Source organism: Schistocerca piceifrons, chromosome 7 (assembly GCF_021461385.2).
Source record: "Schistocerca piceifrons isolate TAMUIC-IGC-003096 chromosome 7, iqSchPice1.1, whole genome shotgun sequence".
In the NCBI taxonomy this organism is placed as follows: domain Eukaryota; kingdom Metazoa; phylum Arthropoda; class Insecta; order Orthoptera; family Acrididae; genus Schistocerca; species Schistocerca piceifrons.
Genome location: NC_060144.1, coordinates 98,184,121 through 98,204,896, shown reverse-complemented (window position 1 = coordinate 98,204,896; position 20,776 = coordinate 98,184,121). Strand labels below are relative to the sequence as shown.

At 44.6% G+C, this 20,776-nt stretch overlaps 1 protein-coding gene across 1 annotated transcript in view; it reads right to left on the bottom strand.

Moving 5' to 3' along the window:
- Positions 1-863: 863 nt before the first annotated feature.
- The window catches only part of LOC124805476 (furin-like protease 1), a 231,155-nt gene continuing 211,242 nt past the window's right edge, over positions 864-20,776 (bottom strand). The window contains exon 11 of the mRNA XM_047266040.1: positions 864-1,297. Coding sequence (XP_047121996.1) covers positions 864-1,297 — 434 coding nt within the window. The remainder of the gene's footprint in view (positions 1,298-20,776) is intronic.

Genomic DNA, 20,776 nt, shown 5'->3' with positions numbered 1-20,776 from the left:
AAGTATGGGAGTCGATGAAGATCTTATACTGCTCATGACAGTGCTTGCAAGCTGTGGCAGCAGGTTAGTGAATGACACAAAAGATCCCAAGACACGAAGTGCATAATAAATCTGTTGCGATGAAGTGGAAGCCTTTGAAAGAGGTACGCCGGTACAACCGGTAAAGAATAGGCGTTTCTGTTCCTTGGCACGTAGATACAATTGTTCTACAAGAGGTGGAACTGTCGTAGACTGCTTTATGTTTGGTAAGAGGGAAACTTTGGTATTCCGGTGGGGAATTCATGTGATGAATTCTGTGGAAACTGAGGAGCAATATGGCTAGTTAAGTGTATGAATACGCTAAAAGAAGACAAAATCCATTCACTGGGTGAACTACCCATGATAGAGCAATTAAATATATGGTACATCAAAACTGAACAATAACTGTCAGAATATAAGTCACCGAGATTTGATGACAGTCGTTATTCCAAATAAAAACATTCGAATTGTCTGTTGGGTCATTTTATTCTCAGCGTTCTGTATGAAATGGTTCGGAATATTCTCTAGAGTCAAAAATTCTTGGTGTAGGTCAACGCTTTCGATAAGCCAAGACAGTGTATCTCGGGATGGATCAAAATAGTTTGAGTATAGGGTTAGGAGCTGAAGAGAGGAATATGATGTCTCGAGGAAGGTAGTAAGATGTCAGTGGTACTTTTTTCGGCAGGTGTGTCCGGCACGCGCTGGTCTTACTGAACAGCTGTGCCAAACAAACAGTCCGCTCTCCAGCTGGGTACGTGCCCCCTCGACGCTTTACAGCTCTAGCTACCGCACACGGGATCCCTCGCCCTCCGGCTCGCTCGGACACCAGTGTTCGGCTCAGCGCATCAGACGAGCGTCCTTGTCTGCAGGAGCAGCGCCGACGCGCCGGCGGCCACTGCGAGGCACAAACCTAGGCAGCCGTGGCCGTTCTTGGCGAGCGACACGCAGCCCGAGGCGGAGGCGGAGCTGGAGGCGGCGTCGCCGACCGAAGGGGGCCGCGCGGCGGCGTCGGGGGCGGAGGCGGGCGCCGCGGCCGGGGGCGGCGCCACTTCGTTGTCGTGGTGCGCGGGCGGCCGGGGGTACGGGGGCCAGCGCTGCTGTTGCTGCTGCTGCTGCTTGCCCGCATCCGCCCCCAGGGGCAGCGACGGCGGGGGCCGCGTGCGGGGGGCGGCCGTGCCGGGGGCGGCCGTCGGCGGCGGCGGCGCGGCGGTGGCGGCGTCGTCTGGCTGTGCCGGCTGTTCCGTGCCGTGCAGCACCAGCTCCCAGCCAGAGACGCTGCCTGCGCACAAACACACATCGAGGCGTCACAGCCCGCAGTCTGCCACTCTGCCCTAACAGCCCTGACTTACTGTCACACTAAAGCGTCGTATGGCACCCAACGCGGACAAAGTGTTTCGATTTCGTGTGTTTCTAACGGCAAGCGTGCCAGTGTCGAAGCTTATTCATTCAATTATGGCCTTAACAGGTGCAACATAACCTAATGCCACCACAAAATATCTGAAGTAGCCAAGCGGGCATTCAACTCTATTCTTAGGGACTAGCAGCCTGTGGCTTTAGCCAACACGTAGTGGATAAAACGTCACTGAAAGGGGACCTGCAACTTAGGCTGCTCTCTCGTCTATTGCAGCTGAAATTTCTCATCGGGTAGTCCCTCACACGCTGCTGAACGAACCGCAGTGCAAGCCCTAACGTGGCCTCCGAAGTTTCAATCCCTGTATGCCGTATCGTAGCGTCCTCTTGCCTCGAAAACGCCACTCTCATCGCACTTTAATACAAACACTAAATCGACACCGGCCGCAGTGGCCGAGCGGTTCTAGGCGGTTCAGTCCGGAACCGAGTTGCTGCTACGGCCGCACGTTCGAATCCTGCCTCGGGTATGGATGTGTGTAATGTCTAAGTCTAGGGGACTGATGAAATGGTTCAAATGGCTCTGAGCACTATGGAACTCAACTTCTGAGGTCATTAGTCCCCCATAACTTAGAACTACTTAAACCTACCTAACCTAAGGTCATCACACACATCCATGCACGAGGCAGGATTCGAACCTGCGACCGAAGCGGTCTCGCGGTTCCAGACTGTAGCGGGGACTGATGACCTCAGATGTCAAGTCCCATTGTGCTTAGAGCCATTTGAACTAATCAGCTGGCATATTTCAGTCCTTTCCAGGATAATACTGCTACTCATTAGTGTATAGCGCAGTGCAGAAGCAACAGATGTAGGAAGCATATGGTACTGGCGGATGGACATCTCAACCGATCCTGCTGCAACCAACACAAGTGCGATTTCTCAACAGATTTGGACTCTTACACATAAAATGGTAATACCAGCCAATGAGGCTTACTTTCATTCCGAATATCAATAGAGAGAGACGAGTGTCACAAGAGCAACTAGTTGTCACGATGGCATAAGGAACCTGTACGGCCTCTATCTATTACATTGGCTCCCAGAGGTTTCTGCGCCGACACTGTGATGCGCGTCCTACCAACGGCTGCTAGCACGCACCTCCGACCGTTGCTAGGTGCTACAAGTCAGTGACAGCTGTCTGCATCTGCACAATGAAGTCGTTTTACGGTCATTCTCTATGTCCCCCTTCCATGGATAGGCATTGGACGACTGCTTCATCCATGTACAATTGCCTTTCAATTAAACGACCTCGATAGATCCGTCACTTTTCGGTTGCTGTCACATACCTCGGATGTTTCGCTGTCAGCCTCTGCTTCCTTTCACTAAGGTACAAGGACAAGTTCAAAATGCTTCCTCCTCAGAACGACGATGTTGTCAATCTTCTGTGGCTGCCTTGTGAATATAATCAGCAATAACTTGGTTAAGTAAAAGTGCACCTTAGAACGTATGTGGCCAGTATCTTGTTTCCGCGATAGAAACCAATGTTCGAGTACCATAATTCACTCACAAATTTCTAATTATAGTTCTGACAGTAAATTTCGAACGTGTCACACTGTATGAACCATTACCGATTGTTGAAGAAGAAATTGCACACAAACAGAAAGGCTGCATGCCACATGCAGACATGCTCTCGCATCATGTAACATATCGGTGCAGTAAAATATAAAGCTACGAACAAAAAATAATGAAATATCTTTTCATGATTTAATAGGTTAAATGAGTAAATAATATTGTACGAATAATTTTGACCAACTGTGCACATATATATGAAGGAATAAAACAGCAACAAGTAAAAGTTTAAAAAATGCATTAAAGATATTAAAGGTTCTAGTAAAGCTTATTTATCGTGCAGTCAAACGTTTCTAAGACTAACGCAACTTACTACTGAACATCTTAAAATCCCAATAACAATAATAATAGACGTAAAACAGGATAACTGTGCAAGTAAGATGCTTCACGGTGTGCAGAAGCACAAAAGACTAACAAGAACATATTTTCACTTACAGAAAGAAAAGAGAAACAGTGAACTAGAAGGAAAACTCAATGTCTCTGAAACCGTGGGAACGAAAAACTATATTACGTCGGCCACCTGATGGCAGTAAACAAACGTCTTACTACTGGAATACAGCTTACACATGGCAAGGTTCCATTTCCCCATTATTTATGAACATTCTCCTATTAAGTCATTGGACCAGTTTTCCACATCCATTGTAAAACATTATATGTTGTTTGATAGCGTCATCATTTGATTCCCCAAATCTTCACTCTCTCCCCAGAAGGTTTACGTGCCGTTCCTCATGTGACTAAGTAATAGAGAAAAATAGTAATAGAGAAAAATAGTCGCTTAAAACATCGCTGCTTAAATTTGGAACAATTATAGTCAGCAATGCCGACCGAAGACTTCCGGTATAAGGAGTCACTCTCGTTCTGCCGAGGGCCTTAACAAACAGGGCGGCGAAGGGGCAGAGGTTTGGAACACTACGTCGCCCTTGAGTTAGGAAGCTACGCCTCAGAGACGAAATAACTAGCAATGATCAACGGCATGAAGACGGAGACGGAAACGGAGACCACCCAATTAAGGACACAATGTGATCCATTGTACATGTGGTTTCTACTTGAAGAAGTGCCCTTCTGATCTCAATATTGGAAAAAGATTGCAAATTGGTCCCCCATTTGGATCTCTGCGAGAGGACTGCCGTGGGGACGTAACCATGAGCAAAACATACAACAACTAATGAACGGGTAATGTTCTACGAGTATAAACACGGTACGTCGGGAAACTGAAAGTTGTACGGAAACTTGAAAATTTGGAATTGTAAATCAAAAGGTTCAATCTAGACACAGCGGGGGTAAGCGAAGTGAAATGGAAAGAAGAGAAGCGTTTTCTGGTCACAGGGATATGGAGTAACACTGAAGGCATCCACGAGTGACAGGAGCAGTCTGATGACCTGTTAGAAGAAGAAATAAGGAGTCGACGTAGGGGTCCAGTAATAGAATTAGAGCTTTGGGAGACTAGATGTCAAATGCGGCGGGAGCCACACGTAAGCACAGGGGGAAGATCAGGATTGAAATTCAGGGCGTAAGAATGTCAAAGATAAGATTCGGTGATCACATTACAAAGTCCAATGAAATGAGAAACGATGAAATTATGACATGCAGTAGATTGAGAATAAATCTAAGAAAGATTAAGGCAATGAGTAGTAACAGAAACAAGATTAGCAATACACCTAACAACGAAATTGGGGATGACGAGGTAGAAGAAGTGAAGGAATTCTGCCGATTATGAACCAAAACAACGCAGGATGACATAGAAAGCAGACTAACACAGCGAAAGTGGGAATTCCTAGCCTAAAAAAGTCTATTACTATAAAACTTGAGGAATAAATTGCTGAAGACCTACGTTTGGAGCCCAGCGTTGTAAAGAAGTGTACGACTGAGTGTGGAAAAACCGGAAAACGAGAGGACAGAAGCGTATGAGATGTGTTGCTATAGTTGGATGCTTAAAATTTGGTGGAGTGATAAAATAGGAAATGAGACGTTTTCTGCGGGATTGGTGAGGGGAGGAACATGTAGAAACGCTGATAAGAAGTAGCGACAGAAGGATACGAGATGTATTAATACATCAAGCAAAACTTCTGTGGAAACGGAGCTGTAGAGGAAGACAGAATGGAATGCATCCAATACACAACAGATGGCATAGGATGCAAGGGCTACTCTGAGAGGAATTCTTTGCAGGCCGTATCGAAGCAGTCTGAAAACTAATCAGTCCCCTCACTACCGCCACACTCCAGTTTTGGAGTTTCCGGCTACGGAACTAGCAAAGGACCTTCCGTTCAGCGATAAAGAAGCTTTGACGTAAATTCATATTGCTTATTGCATCTGAAGTTAAAAATCCGTGCAGTTCGAGGTTGGTACCATATTTCATACCAACCCTACCCACAGAGAGCAATAATGAGACGTATAAGTTAAAACATGTGTTTGTGTCACTCATTTCACTTAAATGTTAAAATTGTTATTGAAATCTAATAAGAATATAATTGAAGCATACGAATGTTTTAATTTGTTTTTGCCATAAAGAGTGTCACATAGGAGAGACTTCGCACATCGGCCAGTAATTAGGACCTCTTCTGAGTTTACCCGGGAAAAAGGAGAGCCTTGTCCACATGCAGCTAACTGAAGCATATTTTGTCAGAAAGCACGATAAGATCTTACTCAGTGTCTCTCCTAGGGATCTGTTATGTAGAGAGGGCACTGTGTTTTCGGTAATGTAATGTCACTTAAGGTACGTGCTCTTGAAGCGGGTCCAAACGGTTCAGTAAGACGGGGGTCTGCTGGGCGACACTCGATAGTAACAAGGCATGTATTGTGCTGCAGAAGGTAGCAAATTTCGCTAAGAAATCAAAATGGTGAAACGAAACACGTGGCACAAATAACACAGTCGTGTCAGTAAACCAATACAGCTGACAGTAATCTTGATAATAATAATTTAAGTACAAGTTAAGGAACTAAGTCGTGCTCTTCGTAGCAAGACACCAAAAATCGAAAGTTTCTTTTCATGGGTGTCAGTCCTAAAAGCAATAGAGATTGCACTACCGACGATTTCACTAGTAGCACAGGGATAGTAACTCTGGAAACCACGCTGTTAAACCTAGGTTATTGAATAAACCTTTCGAGGTCTTGCAGAAGCAATATTAAATTAAATGTGAATTATTATAGTTTACTTACCATCAAGATAACACAATAATAATTAATAAAAGAAACAAATAATTAAAAACACAATGAGGTAAAAGCAAATAATTTATTGCTATTGGCATGTATCGACAGCTACAAAATCATACAAGCTCAGAATGTCAATATACAAAGCAAAAACGAAAGAAAAAAATATTCATGCTAAGCGATGTGCTAAGGTACACTACACGAGTTCGTGCTCACAAACAACAAGAAGCGAACGGCTGTGACATGACCGGTGCGCGGTCGGCATGCGAAGGCCGTCATCAATGATACGTGAGAGTGTGCTGTGGAAGGGGGTGGTGGGGGCGACGCTGCACCACGGCAACCACCGGCAACGAGACGGGACCAGAATGCGAGGCTGTGCTGCAAAGCAGAGCATGAGCATCTATTAAGTCAGGTTAGGGCGAGGCAGTACCCCAATTCCTCTTGTGTTTTATAACGGACAGCCGACGGTAGGTGACGTCACTACGGTGTACTGCGTTCTTCCTCACTGGCGTAGGGACAGTGGACCCCTGTGTATGCGTTTTAACTTCTCTCGCCCGCAGTAGTACAATGGTATCTCGATTCGACGTCGAAATAAAAGTGTATTTGTGACCCCTTCACCTCAAACCGAAATCTTCCTTGTTATAATCGTCGCGCTTCACTGCAGTGCTAATCGAAGTTAAGACACGTAATGTACTTCGGTACTATTAAGATGTCCATGTACTCTTTTTAATTTGGGTGACTGATATTCATTTCTCACAAACAGTGTTCCGAGTGATAACCAGGGGAGGAAAGATATCCCGGAGAAACGTTTCGCTTTACTACCAGTACCGTACAATCAGGTAATAAATAAATTAATACGGAATTCCAAAATCACTTTCCAAAATGTGGAAAATAGGGATAAAGTGATGGCGTGCTGCATTGCCTAAGTTGCCGATGTTCCTCTGCTAAAAGAAAACTGAAGAAACTTCATCGTCGAGGCTTGTATATAAAGAAAAGTAGCATTAAAAGTGTGACTGCACAGCAATAAGGTGAAACAGAGCAAACTGCGAGAGTGTTTATGATAGCACACAGTCTGACATTCCAAATAATAGAAGACATCTTTTATGAATCTAGTAATTAAACTGAAATGAAACGGAAAGAGACAGCCTATTTTAGTCTCATGAATATGCTGAAAGTCTAACATCCAACAGATTTGAAACTTCGTGGCAGATTAAAACTGTGTGCCGGACCGAGACGAATTCGGGACCTTTTGCCCTTCGCGGACAAGTGCTCTACCATCTGAGCTACCCAAGCACGACTCACGATCCGTCCCCACAGCTTCAACTCTGCCAGTACCTAGTATCCTACGTTCCAAACTTCACAGAAGCTCTTCTGCGAACCTTGCAGAATTAACATTCCCGGAAGAAAGGATATTGCGGAGATATGGCTTAGCCAGGAAGTCTCATATCAGCGCACACTCCACTGCGGATTGAAAATCTCATTCTGGATCCAACAGATTTGTTTGTCTGATCCTATGAAGTTGTAAGGAATTGGTGGCTCGGTGTTAGAAATCAGACGTAATGAACAATGACAAAAATCTACTGAGCTGTAATACAAAGCTTGTATCTCGATCTCCGAGCATTTTTAACGAAAATAATTCTTGAAAAATTGATACAATTAGACAGACAAAAAATCTACTCTCTAAGCGGGCGCAGGAGAAAACACATACAAAAGTTAAGGAAATGTGCAAGCTCTTGGACCCACTGATTTCTTCTCCTGGCAGAAGGGTTGAAGGAAAGGGGAGAGGGATGAAGGATAAAGGACTGGCTTTAAAATTTCCTTAATGTTTGTACGTGTTTTCTCCTTCTCCTGCTTGGTGAACAGCTTTTTAATCCATCCAGTTGTAATCAATTTTCAGAGTATTTGTTGTCGCATATAATCTGCTTCAATGCCCCGTTCACCATCATCACTTATAATACGCATGGCTTTGAACAGTACGTCAGGGTGAATTGCAGTTCAGCAACAGACCACTGTTTATGAAACTGTAGTTCACATTAACGTGCTACTCGAAGCAAAACATTTTGTATCAGCTGATGGTGAACATGACATTAGAACCGGTCGTATGTGAAAAAAATATACTCTGACATCGAGACGTAATATTTTCATATTACTGAACAGTACTGCACCCGCTACATGTCACTGACGATGACACGGACTAAAATGAGGGAGTAGGTCGTATAAAGAGGCTGCCAAAGTGCTTAATACCACCGCCTGACATATTCACAGGTGGAATGGGGATAGCAGCCACAGACGAATAACGTATGCGTGTATAACGAAAAACATTTACTGGAGAGATGGAACAAAAAGAAAACGACTTGATGAGGAAACCACAGAGCAGAAAGAAAGGAGGAGAGCGGTTATGCAGTCCACAAATACGAACTGGTCAACAATGTTTAAATGAAAAATGAATGGCTTGTGAAGTAGGTATTTACGTTAACGTGAATTTCTGGATACACACATTCTGGTGCAGGGAAAGAAGTGGACAAGAATTTCCTTCGTTTTTCATCTGAGCATGAATAAACAGAAAATGCAGCTGTTCGTGTAGCTGGTTTCCATTTCGGTTTCTTAACTACTACGCGGTTTGAGGCGCCATGTCACGGATTGCGCTGCCCCTCCCGCCGAAGGTTAGAGTCCTCCCTGGGGCAAGGCTGTGTGTGTTGTTTTAAGCATAAGTTAGTTTAAGCCAGTTTACGTAGTGTGTAAGTCTAGGGGCCCTTAGGAAAACACACATACACATAACTGCTGCACCAGATAGCACAGAACTGAATATATTTTATGTAAGTACTACACGTTGCATCCTGTAGGATGACCATATCTAACATAATTTACTAGCACATTGTAATATTAACTCTTTGCATGTTCTGAAGAAGATGTTATTACTAACGTTGAAACCTAGGTAAACGATAAAGTTAACCTGCAGCTGTAGGCGGTATATTCTTATATAAACAATATCAGTTGCTGTCGCTGCATAAAAATGTTTAAAAAAGAACTAAATAGCTTTTCGAAGATCGTATGAGCATACACATTGCTGTATCGTATCTTGAGTTCTATTTCTACGATTGACTCCATGACTGTTACAGAATGAGACTTTCAACTCGTAAAAAAGTGACGCAACAGATGGTGCGATGTCGATCAAAAGCTGGTTCAACACTTCCTTAGAGTTTCACTGTACGTAAGGGATGGAAAAATATGCGACGGATAAGAACATGACCCAAGCGGTAGTTCTGACTTTCAATTTCACAGCCGCTACTTTATTTCACTTGTGAGATCCCGACAGTTAAAAATTGCTACAGAGCACCCAGCATGGAAGATGGATCTTCTTTGCATCAAGACTACACACTGACCGTTCATCCGTGAGAAAGATCCCGTACGATTATAATTAAACAAGTTGCTGAGATTAGCCAAGAAACGCCGAAGCCTTCATGGCAAAGCTAGGAGAGCAGCAATGTTCCAGCTCGACCGTGAACGGCAGCCTAGCATGGTTCCTCGATGTTACCGGTGGCTTTGGGTGCAGCTGGGCAGGGACAGCGCGGTGCGGGGTTGGCGTGGAGTGGAGGCGGTGACTGGGGGCGGGGAGCGGGGCTTGCCTGTGGGCAGGCGCAGCGTGTGATCGCGCGACAGCTCCGCCACGGAGACACCCGCCGCCGGCTCCTTCATCACCAGCACGTTGACCTTGGTGTACTTGCGGAAGGCGTCCGGCATCTGCGGCCGGCCCAGCGGCTCCGACGGCGCCGGCTGCAGCATGATGGTCACGTCGCCGCGTAGCACCGACGGCTGCGCTGGGGGCGGTGGTGGTGGTGGCGGGGGCGGGAGGCGGCGGGGAGCGCCGGGGGCCGGCGTGGCCGCAGGACCGCGAGAGGCGGCGGCGGCTGCGCCGGGGCCGGCCGGCGGCGGCGGCGTGGTCGCGACGGCGGGCAATACCGTCGCGGCGCTAGCTGCGGTCGTGGTGGTCGTGGTGGTGGTGGTGCGGCTCTTGGCGGCGCCAGTGCGGTTGCCGCCGCGGAAGTTCTGCTTCTTGACCTTCGGCTTGGACCTCGGTGGCGGCGCCGGCGTCGCGGCGATGGGAGGCCGGGCGGCGGCGGGCCCCGCCCCCAGGAAGCCCCCGCGTGGCCCGACACCGGAGGCGGGCACGCCCGCGGCCCCCGGCGCTCCCACCACCCCCGCCGCCCCCGGAGGCGGCAGCGCTCCGTCCGGTGGCTCGGCCGTGCCGTAGAAGACCAGCGCCCACTCCTGCAGATTGGCGCGCCCTGCGCCGCCACGCGCCACCTCACCTCACCTCACCTCGCCTCGCCTCGCCTCGCCTCGCCTCGCCTCGCCACGACGCGCCTGTCTTGCACGCCAGCAATCACACGCACAAACACCCAGGCATGCACGCGCACCACTATCACACACGTAGCAGCAGCGGTTAGTAGCGCAGCAGGACATATTGTGTTCCCAGTGTCCAATGGTGATGTGTGTCAAGAGTCGCTCTCTCATCTCGAGAGCGGTTCCAGCTACATGGAATCATCTTCATGTACTCCTTGTGGGCGGTAGTGTGATATACGCAGCCATGTCTCCACCAGTTCACATCAGCTACTACGAGGTGTGTTTCGCATGTGTGTCTCGTGGCAAATATATGGCTGACACCATCTGGTGCAGATGCTCTTTACTGGACCAACACAGAAAAAAAAACCTAAAGCATGAAGATGACTCTAATTTAGCGCACAGTATGATCGATTTGGATTGTGTGTCTGTTTACAATTTTTATCACATTTGACGTTGCTTTAGTAGCCATATGTTATCTGTGGTTAGAAGTATATGCATTTATGGGTATTTAATGTAAGAAAAACTCTTTACCTCATCTGTTTGCTACTTGTCGGGTCTGAATTCTCGGAACAGTCTGTCGTGTCAGAAGTATATTTTCCAGTCGTTTGGCTACCATTACCCCTACTTTCCAACATCAAGAAAGGTTTCTTAAATTGCTTTAATAGTAAGTGTATATGTCCTTCTGTCCAGGTAAGTCAATAAAGGAAAAACAAAAAAAGCTTTGACTTATCCACGATATTGGAGTTTGAGCTCCGGTTTGGCAGATTAGGTCATCTGATATCATACTGAAACCGGCCACCACAGACTGGTTGGTGTTTATTTCGAGTTAAAGAATATGTTTCGCTCATAAATCGTTCAAATACTTGTGTCCTAAATAATGTTCTGACAGTCTTTTCGTGTCTATGCGAAGCAAAATGAGCTTGATGCTAAGCTAACAGCACGCTGTTATCACCAATACCGGCTGATTTTCCTCTACATCTACATCTACATCTACATGGTTACTGTGCAATTCACATTTAAGTGCCTGGCAGAGGGATCATCGTACCATTTTCATACTACTTCACTCCCATTCCACTCGCGAATGGCGCGTGGGAAAAAGGAACACTTAAATCTTTTCATTCGAGCTCTGATTACTCTTATTTTAAAGAGAAAGCTGGTGATTGAAATTTCGTAAATAGATCTCGCCGCAAAGAAAACCTTTGTTTCAGTGACTGCTACCCCAACTCGCGTATCATATCAGTGACACTCTCACCACTATTGCGCGATAACACGAAACGAGCTATCCTCTTTTGCACTTTTTCGTTATCCTCCGTGAATCCCACACCGCGCAGCAATATTCCAGCAGAGGGCGGACAAGTGTAATGTACGCTGTCTCTTCTAACTGTTCTGCCAACAAAGCGCAGTCTTTGTTTCGCCTTCCCCACAATATTATTTGTGTGTTCTCTCCAATTTAAGTTGCTCGTAATTGTAATTTCTAGATATTTAGTCGAATTGACAACCCTTAGATTTGTGCGATTTGTCTTATACCCAAAATTTATCGGATTTCCTTTAGTACCCATGTGGATGACCTCGCACTTTTCTTTGTTTAGTGCCAATTGCCACTTTTCGCACCATGCAGGAATTCTCTGTAGATCATTTTGTAATTGGAATTGATCGTCTGATGATTTTACTAGACGGTAAATTACAGCATCATCTGCAAACAATCTAAGGGGGCTGCTCAGATTATCACCTAGATCATTTATGTAAATCAAGAACAGCATAGGGCCTATGACACTCCCTTGCGGAACGCCAGATATCACTTCTGTTCTACTCGATGACTTACAGTCTATCTCTACGAACTGTGACCTCTCTGAGAGGAAATCACGAATCCAGTCAGACAACTGAGACGATACTCCATACGCACTCAATTTGATTAATAGTCGCTTGTGAGGAACGGTATCAAAAGACTTCTGGAAATCCAGGAATATGGAATTGATCTGAGATCCCTTGCCGAAAGCACTCATTACTTCATGGGAATAAAGAGCTAGCTGTGTTGCACAAGAGCGATATTTTCTGAAACCGTGTTGGTTATGTACCAATAAGACATTTTCTTCAAGGTGATTCATAATGTTCGAGTACAGTATATGCTCCAAAATCCTATAGCAAATTGAGGTCAGTGATATGAGTCTGTAATTCAATGGGTTACACTTATTTTCTTTCTTGAATATTGGTGTGACCTGTGCTTCCTTTCAGTCTTTAGCAACAGCCCTTTAGTCAAGTGAACGGTCTTTAGAAACGATGGATGCGTCATTACCTAGAAAGGTACTTGGCTGCAAGGAACAACCGTGAAATTGTCCACCTTTGTCCCTGCAGCCTGGCTATGAATATGTCGTCTACATTGAGCCGTCCCAGAGCGGAGCAAATGACCGGCTGAGACACATCTTCAAGGATATAATGTCGAACTGTCACATCAGCACCCATATTATAATTTTCGCTACCTGTTCTACGTGCGGAAAGGACTGTATTACTACATGACTCAAGTAAGACTTATCTACATAGTAAGATGTGTACCTATTTTTGACGGCATCTGACATCCCTAGGAAGCTGAAGTGTGCAAGTTAACTCCTGTCATTGTTTAAATTGAAACATTTCCCTATAGTAGCAATTTTCTGTCTGTGCTTGGGATAACGTGATAATGATATTAAATGTTCAGCAGAATTATAACCATTATCTCACGAACCGGTTTCGGGTTTATACATCACCTTCATGTGACAACCGAATGTCGCAAACACAGCGAAAGGGACGTGTTACTTACACAGATAATATTTACAAAAAACATAACAAAATTGATAACGTGTGGAGTGTTTACATAGGAAAGTATCACATTTTCAAATCACATGTACAAATATTTACATTAACTAGGAAAAGAACCAAAGTTTTTTATGTGAAAATACATTTAACAGTTAATGAGAGAGTAAAGCCATATTAACAGTGTCAATATAGTACTTGTAAGTAAATTAAATTTAATGCAGGAGAAACAGAAAATTGAGTTTTATCATTGAATGCTAACGAGGAACAGTGAGTGTCAGATCGTGAAAAGACAATGACGCGTACGGCAGTCGTCACCAGCGTCTAGCATATAACTACAATACTGGCTGCTAATGACAGGGGGGGGGGGGGGGGGCGGGAGTTGAGAATGGATAGCGAACGTAGTTGAAGTGCTTAGCCGACGGATAACTCACAACAGTACTGCAATGTTAGTGGTGTTGATACAAAGCAGAGAAATGGCAACGATAAACAAAGCAAACATTGCAGCATAGCTACAACAACAGTTGCCGAAGTTGACGTTTCACCAGACTGGGAAAGAAGTGGCAGATGAAATATTAACGTTTCTGTAAGATGAATCAGTGGAATGTGTGGTGTCGTATACGCTCGGCTGTGCAGATGACATACATGAGGAGTACAATGACGACTATAAGTGCTTAACAAGTATAACTGATATAGAAAAAGGTGTCGAGTCATGCAGTTCATCACCCTTGTCGGACAGGGAGACACAAAATCCCGTCTCCAGCGAAACGTAACAAAAGAGAATCGTTTCCCAAGGAGCGGAAGCTAAAAATACGTGGAAGATCATTCACACCTTAGTAAAAAGCAATTCAAACAGATTTCGAGTAAGTCCGCAGAAATATGACATGCGCAGTGCATTAGAAAAACCACGGGTGTTCAAGGCAGCACAAGACGCACTTGTTCCAATGTTTGCGCATTTCAAGGTGCGCGATATAACTTACAGAATGTGCAATTACGCATATCAAACTGCGCGCGCCAAAGGTTAGAGTGATTTCAAGAGAAGCAGTGGATGGTTGCATAACTTCTAACAGTGCTACAGAATTACAAGACGTAAGACAACGAAATTTCGAACGAAGTGTCAACGTGACGATGCACAGCAAACTGCGGAACTGGCCCGAAAATGTGCAGATGAGATAAACAAACTTTTCCCATAGTTCAGTAAGGAATTTGTTTTCACCTTCGACCAACCGGGATTTGAAGACGAACTGCATGCGAAAGGAACCCTGGAAGTTAGAGATACCAAGAGAGTTGTATGAAGATTCCTTCAATGCCTTAACGCATTCGTGTACAATTGTGCCAACTGTTAATCTGGGTGGTAAATTGGCTGGAAAACTATTTATTGTGCTGCGAGAAGTTGGAGTTGTTCTGCTCCATATGATCGTCTCTCGAGTGCGTGATTTTGCCAGGACAGTAGGGAATTTTTACGTCAGAGCAAGCAAGAGTGGGAAAATGGGCGTAAGAGAACTACAATGTGGTATGAGCTCTGCTTTTGGCCAAGAGCTTGTCAAAATAACTTTGATTTGCTTGAACCTTGGTTTGTGCATAAAAAATCACACTCCTTTAGAGCAAACTATTCCTCCTAAAAAGAGTCTGACATCGCAGTTCATACAAGCCTGAACCACTGGATAAAATGAGCTTCTGGATGTTCGAGTTTTCCGTCTTTATAAAACATAGTACCCCACTGTCCACAGCTATGCCTTAAAGCATAGCCAGTTTCGCGATAAGCCCCACGAAATAGTTTCACATCTGGTTGCGTGCCACACATCCTATCAGTTTTCATCATCCCATTACACCAATTTGATTCAATTTGCTTTTCTTAAGAGTGAACATCTAGCTCAACGTCCTGCATGGTTTGTGCTCCCAACGAGTTCGCTTTCGAACTTGATTGTGTGAACATTTGTATCAGTGCAGTGCGCCATTTTTCATTCGACCTTCATGGCGCAAGTTAATGGTTTATTTTGAATATTTCTTAAATGTCCATTTTGTGAAGTGTAATACACTACTGGCCATAAAAATTTAACCGACAGGAAGAAAATGCTGTGATATGCAAATGATTAGCTTTTCAGAGCATTCACACAAGGTTGGCACCGGTGGTGACACGTACAGCGTGCTGACATGAGGAAACTTTCCAACCGATTTCTCATACACAATCAGCAGTTGACCGGCACTGCCTGGTGAAACGTTGTTGTGCTGCCTCGTGTAAGCAGGAGAAATGTGTACCATCACGTCTCCGACTTTGATAAAGGTCGGATTGTAGCCTATCGAGATTGCGGTTTGTCGTATAGCGACATTGCTGCTCGATTTGGTCGACATCCAATCACTGTTAGCTGAACATGGAATCGGTGGGTCCAGGAGGGTAATACGGAACGCCGTGCTGGATCCCATTGGCCTCGTATCACTAGCAGTCCAGATGACAGGCATCATATCCGCATGGCTGTAACGAATCGTGCAGCCACATCTCGATCCATGAGTCAACAGATGGAGATGTTTGCAAGAAAACAACCATCTGCACGAACAGTTCGACGACGTTTGCAGCTGCATGGACTATCAGCTCGGAGACCATGGCTGTGGTTATCCTTGCCGCTGCATCAAAGACAGGAGCGCTTGCGATGGTGTACTTAACGACGAACCTTGGTGCACGAATGGCAAAACGTCATTTTTTAGGATGAATCCAGGTTCTGTTTACAGCATCATGATGGTCGCATCCGTGTTTGGCGACATCGCGATGAACACACATAGGAAGCGTGTATTCGTTATCGCCATACTGGCGTATCAACCGGCGTGATAGTATGGGGTACAATTGGTTACACGTTTCGGTCTCCTCTTGTTGGCACTGACGACACTTTGAACTGTGGACGTTACATTTCAGATGTGTTACGACCCTTGGCTCTATCCTTCATTCGATCCCTGCGAAGCCCTACATTTCAGCAGGATAATGCACGACCTCATGTTGCAGGTCCTGTAAGGTCCTTTTTGGATACAGAAAATGTTCGACTGCTGCCCTGGCCAGCATATTCTCCAGATCTCTCACCAACTGAAAACGTCTGGTCAATGGTGGCCGAGCAACTGGCTCGTCACAATACGCCAGTCACTACTCTTGACGAACTGTGATATCGCGTTGAAGCTGCGTGGGCAGCTGTGCCTGTACACACCATCCAAGCTCTGTCTGACTCAATGCCCAGGCGTATCAAGGCCGCTATTACGGCCACAGGTGGTTGTTCTGGGTACTGATTTCTCCGGATCTATGCACCCAAATTGCGTGAAAATGTAATCACATGTCAGTTCTAGTATAATATATCTGTCCAATGAATACCCGTTTATCATCTGCTTTTTTTCTTGGTGTAGCAATTTTAATGTCCAGTAGTGTACATAAATCCCATGGAAGGTTGATCTCTGCACCTCCCCGACACTCATTTCCTATCGCTCTCCTGATGCACATGTGAGTCATTAGCAACTGATATTTCTCCTGTCAAAACTGTTAGCACTGTCAAATGAGCTTTATTGAAGAATGAGCTTGCGACCCCGCGATCAAGGGGTACCTTGTAAGCTGACACTCTGTGTCAAATGCTTGTAGATTTCCAATAGGTACATATCTCTGCTCTTCTTAAGAGAATCTAAAAACTCCACATTCTTCATCATATCAGTGGGCTTCTGCTAAAAGATGATCGGCAAACTTTTGAATCTTTCTTTCTTGATCTCCAGCTCCGTACTTATTGAGATAATCTAATTGCTACAGCGCTGCCTGACCTGCCAATCCGTACTTACTCATCCATAGGGCTTACAAGTGATTTTATACACACCACACTCTGTCACAGGTTGCAGTATACTTTACTACTGAATAAAAATTTTGATATACTGTTGGTATTATAAATGTAACATTTAGTTTAGATTTATTTCAAGGTTAAATAAAATTCTGACCATATATGACATAATGCACCAGGTTTTATAAATACTGGCTGGTTCTTGTTGGCCAAAGTACAGAAGTAGTGCAATTTTAGCCGTTTTCTTTTTTCGTAACCATTTTTGAAAGCGACATATTTGACAGTTTGTAGTTCTGTTTGCAAGGCAGATTCAAATAATGGAACTCTGTCCTGTCTTGATTGATAATACACTATGAACAAAGAAAACGCGTAAAATTACACTGTTTCTGTACGTTGGCCAACAGGAACCAGTTAGCAGTTACAAAAACTTGCAAAATTTCAGATAACCTTGTTGAAACGTTAAATTATTGCAACTAAAGACCGGCGTCTTACAATATCGAAAGCATATTAACATCTTTGTTCAATAGTAAAGGCGATTGCAACCTTGACACAGACCGGTCAGCATAAAATCACTTGCAAGCACTGTGCAGTGTACGTATTTGGCAGAGAGGCAGAACTGTGGCAGTTAGGTTATCTGAATATGACAGGAGATGTAGATTAAGAAAGAAAGAGTCGAAGTTTACCGATCATTTTTTAGCAGAAACCCACACATATGATGAATAATGTGAAGTTTTACATTGTGTTCAACAAAGCAGAGAGATGATACTATTGGAAATACCGGAAATCTACAACTTATGACGCGGAATGGAAACTTAGTATTAAATGGCCAACTTCATTTTCCCTTGTAATGTTTTAGTTACAAATACTAGACTGAAACTGTAAATTCAGTTTTATTTTTTCATCGTCTGTTGAAGGTCAAAGCTCTTCGTCCGTGTTTCTTCGTAACCAGTGGCACGAAAAATTACTTACTACATGCCTTCACTGTGAAGATAATGGGGAAACCAGAAAAAAATGACAAAGTGTAAAACAAAACAACTGCATTAAACTTCATAAAATCCAGGAAATTCACAGCATGTAGTAGAAAGAAGAAAACAAATAACTCATTAATGATTCTGAAACTTCAGCGGAACATGTCTGGGGAATAAAAAGAAAAACTGTGTTTTTCTCAAGGCAGGCCCTCTCCAAACACAAATTTGTAATACTTTACTATGTTAACACTCCACATGTCATCACTTTTGCCGTATAATATTTGTGTTAGTGTTACATCATTTTATCTGTTTTCGTGGTATCAAGTTGTCACCTGAAATGGGCAAGAAGCTAAAATAACGAAATAAATATAATTTTGAAGAACCTTTTCTGTTTCACATTAAAGATTTACCGTGTTAAATAATTGACGTTAAGCTTCTAATACATCTACGGCTAAAGACACGAAACGATGGTTACATTGGTTTTATTAGTCTCCCCTTATTTTCCATAGCCCTATGAAACGTTCAAAATGGAGAAAGTTATAACCATTTATACCTTCTCTTAAGAAATTTTTTAGCAAACAGTGCATAGAGTCATACAGTTTGTTTTAGGCTTAATCATTGTGAAAGTAAGTTACAAAAGCAAAGACATTCTTCTGAAAATCTAGTTCTTTTATGTCGATGTTTTATCGAATGAAGAACCAACATTTAACAGGCAGTACCCTTCTTTCGATTCAGTGTTTTGTGGCACTGTAAGTGGTAAATATATACGGAAAAGGTTTAAAATTACTGTCGAAGTTTTTTGGAAGTCACTAAGGGCTCTCATTCTCAAATACTGGATGAATATAGTCTGGGTAATTTTGGCACCTTGAGGTACACTGCCTCAAGAGGTCTAGATAGGTTCTAACTCTAAGACTTGTCTGATTGTGCCAAAACTTTAACGTAAATTTATACTTCTTAATGAGCACATTATGACAGCATTTAAAATGTTCTTTATTTTTTGCAGTGTGTGGCGGCAGCCACCACAAACAAGTACTGTCCATTACTTCTTTGACGCGACGCCCAGACTCGGCGGAAAGAGTCGGTTTGTTTCCAGTTACGAACAAAATGATTTTTAAATCTGAATTCGAAAAAGCGGCCCCAAGTTAGTCTAGTGAGATAAAACTTTTATCGATACGCATTACCAGGAACAGAGAGAATAGCCAGTACACCAGGAGCGACTGCGTAGCGCTGTTGTATGCGGTACAAGGCAGTGCAGGCCAGGGCGGTGTTGTCGTTGCTGCATTACTTGTTATTCTCCTTGTTTTACTGTCTCTGTTAATACATGCCAATAATCGAATATCTCAACAAACTAGTTTGGAACAACTCTGTCGAATGGGTGCGTAAAGTTCCGCTTCAAAAATAATTTGTTCGTAACGGGAAACAAACCGACGCTTCCCGCCGACACTACACGTCGCATCATATACTGTCATATACTGCGTGAGCGGTAATCTTCTGCGGTGACTGACGCTACACATTATAAAAAAAAGAAACAAAATTTCAAATGTCTGTCGAAATACGAGAGAAAATGCTCCTGACGACTGTTATGAGACACATCATTCGCTGATCAGTCAGAACATTATGATTGCCTACCTAACAGCCGGTAGTCCACCTCTGGTACGGATAACAGGGGAGGCGAGTCGTGCAATGGAAGCAATGAGGCCTTTGAGTTGGCACCGCATTTGCACATTCCCGTAAATTTAACGGAGGGAGCGATGAACTCCGTCGCCACTTTCAGTCACATACCAGATGTGTTCGACCGCGTTCAGACCTGGAGATCAAGTGGAAATCGCCATTGAGTTCCTCGAACCACCCCATCACACCCCTGGCGTCGTGACGTGGCGCACTACCTTGTTGAAATATACCACTGCCGTCGGAAAACATGGTCGTGATGAAGGGATGTACGTGGTCTGCAGCCAATGTAAGGAACTCCTTGGCCGTCATGTTGTCTTGCACAAGCTTCACTGGACCCACGGATGCTTATGTCAGTGTTCCCCAGAACATAACGGAGCCGACGACAGCTTCTCCCCATCCCACAGTACAGATTTCAAGCAGCAGACGAAGGATTCGCGCCCTACCAGCGGCTTGATGAAGTAGGTATCGGGAACCATCAGACGTGCAACGTTTTGCCACTGCGTCAACGTCCAGTGCCGATGGTCATGTGCCCATTTCAGTCTTCGTTGCCGATATCGTAGTGTAAACATTGGCACATGCATGAATAGTCGGCCGTGGAGGCCCATCATTAGCACCCTTCTATGCACTGTGGGTTCAGACACAGTACGCCGCCTGTCCTCTTTTACCAGTCTGCACAGCTTACGAGGTCTGCCATCTGGCCGCCCAACCCCATAACGTCTGGACATTGTTTCAGTATGGTTTCGCCACTTGTTCAAGACTCTCACTACAACACTCCCCGAACACCCAACAACTCGTACAGTTTCGGAAACGCTTCTGCCGAGCCTCCTGTAAATTACAATCTGCTCTCCGTCAAACACCATAGATCACGCACCTTCCCCATTCTACACACGGACAGAACGCACACTGATACTACCTGCACACCGAGCGAGGTGGCGCAGTGGTTAGCACACTGGACCCGTATTCGGGAGGATGACGGTTCAATCCCGCGTCCGGCCATCATGATTTAGGTTTTCCGTGATTTCCCTAAATCTCTCCAGGCAAAAGCCTGGATTATTCCTTTGGAAGGGC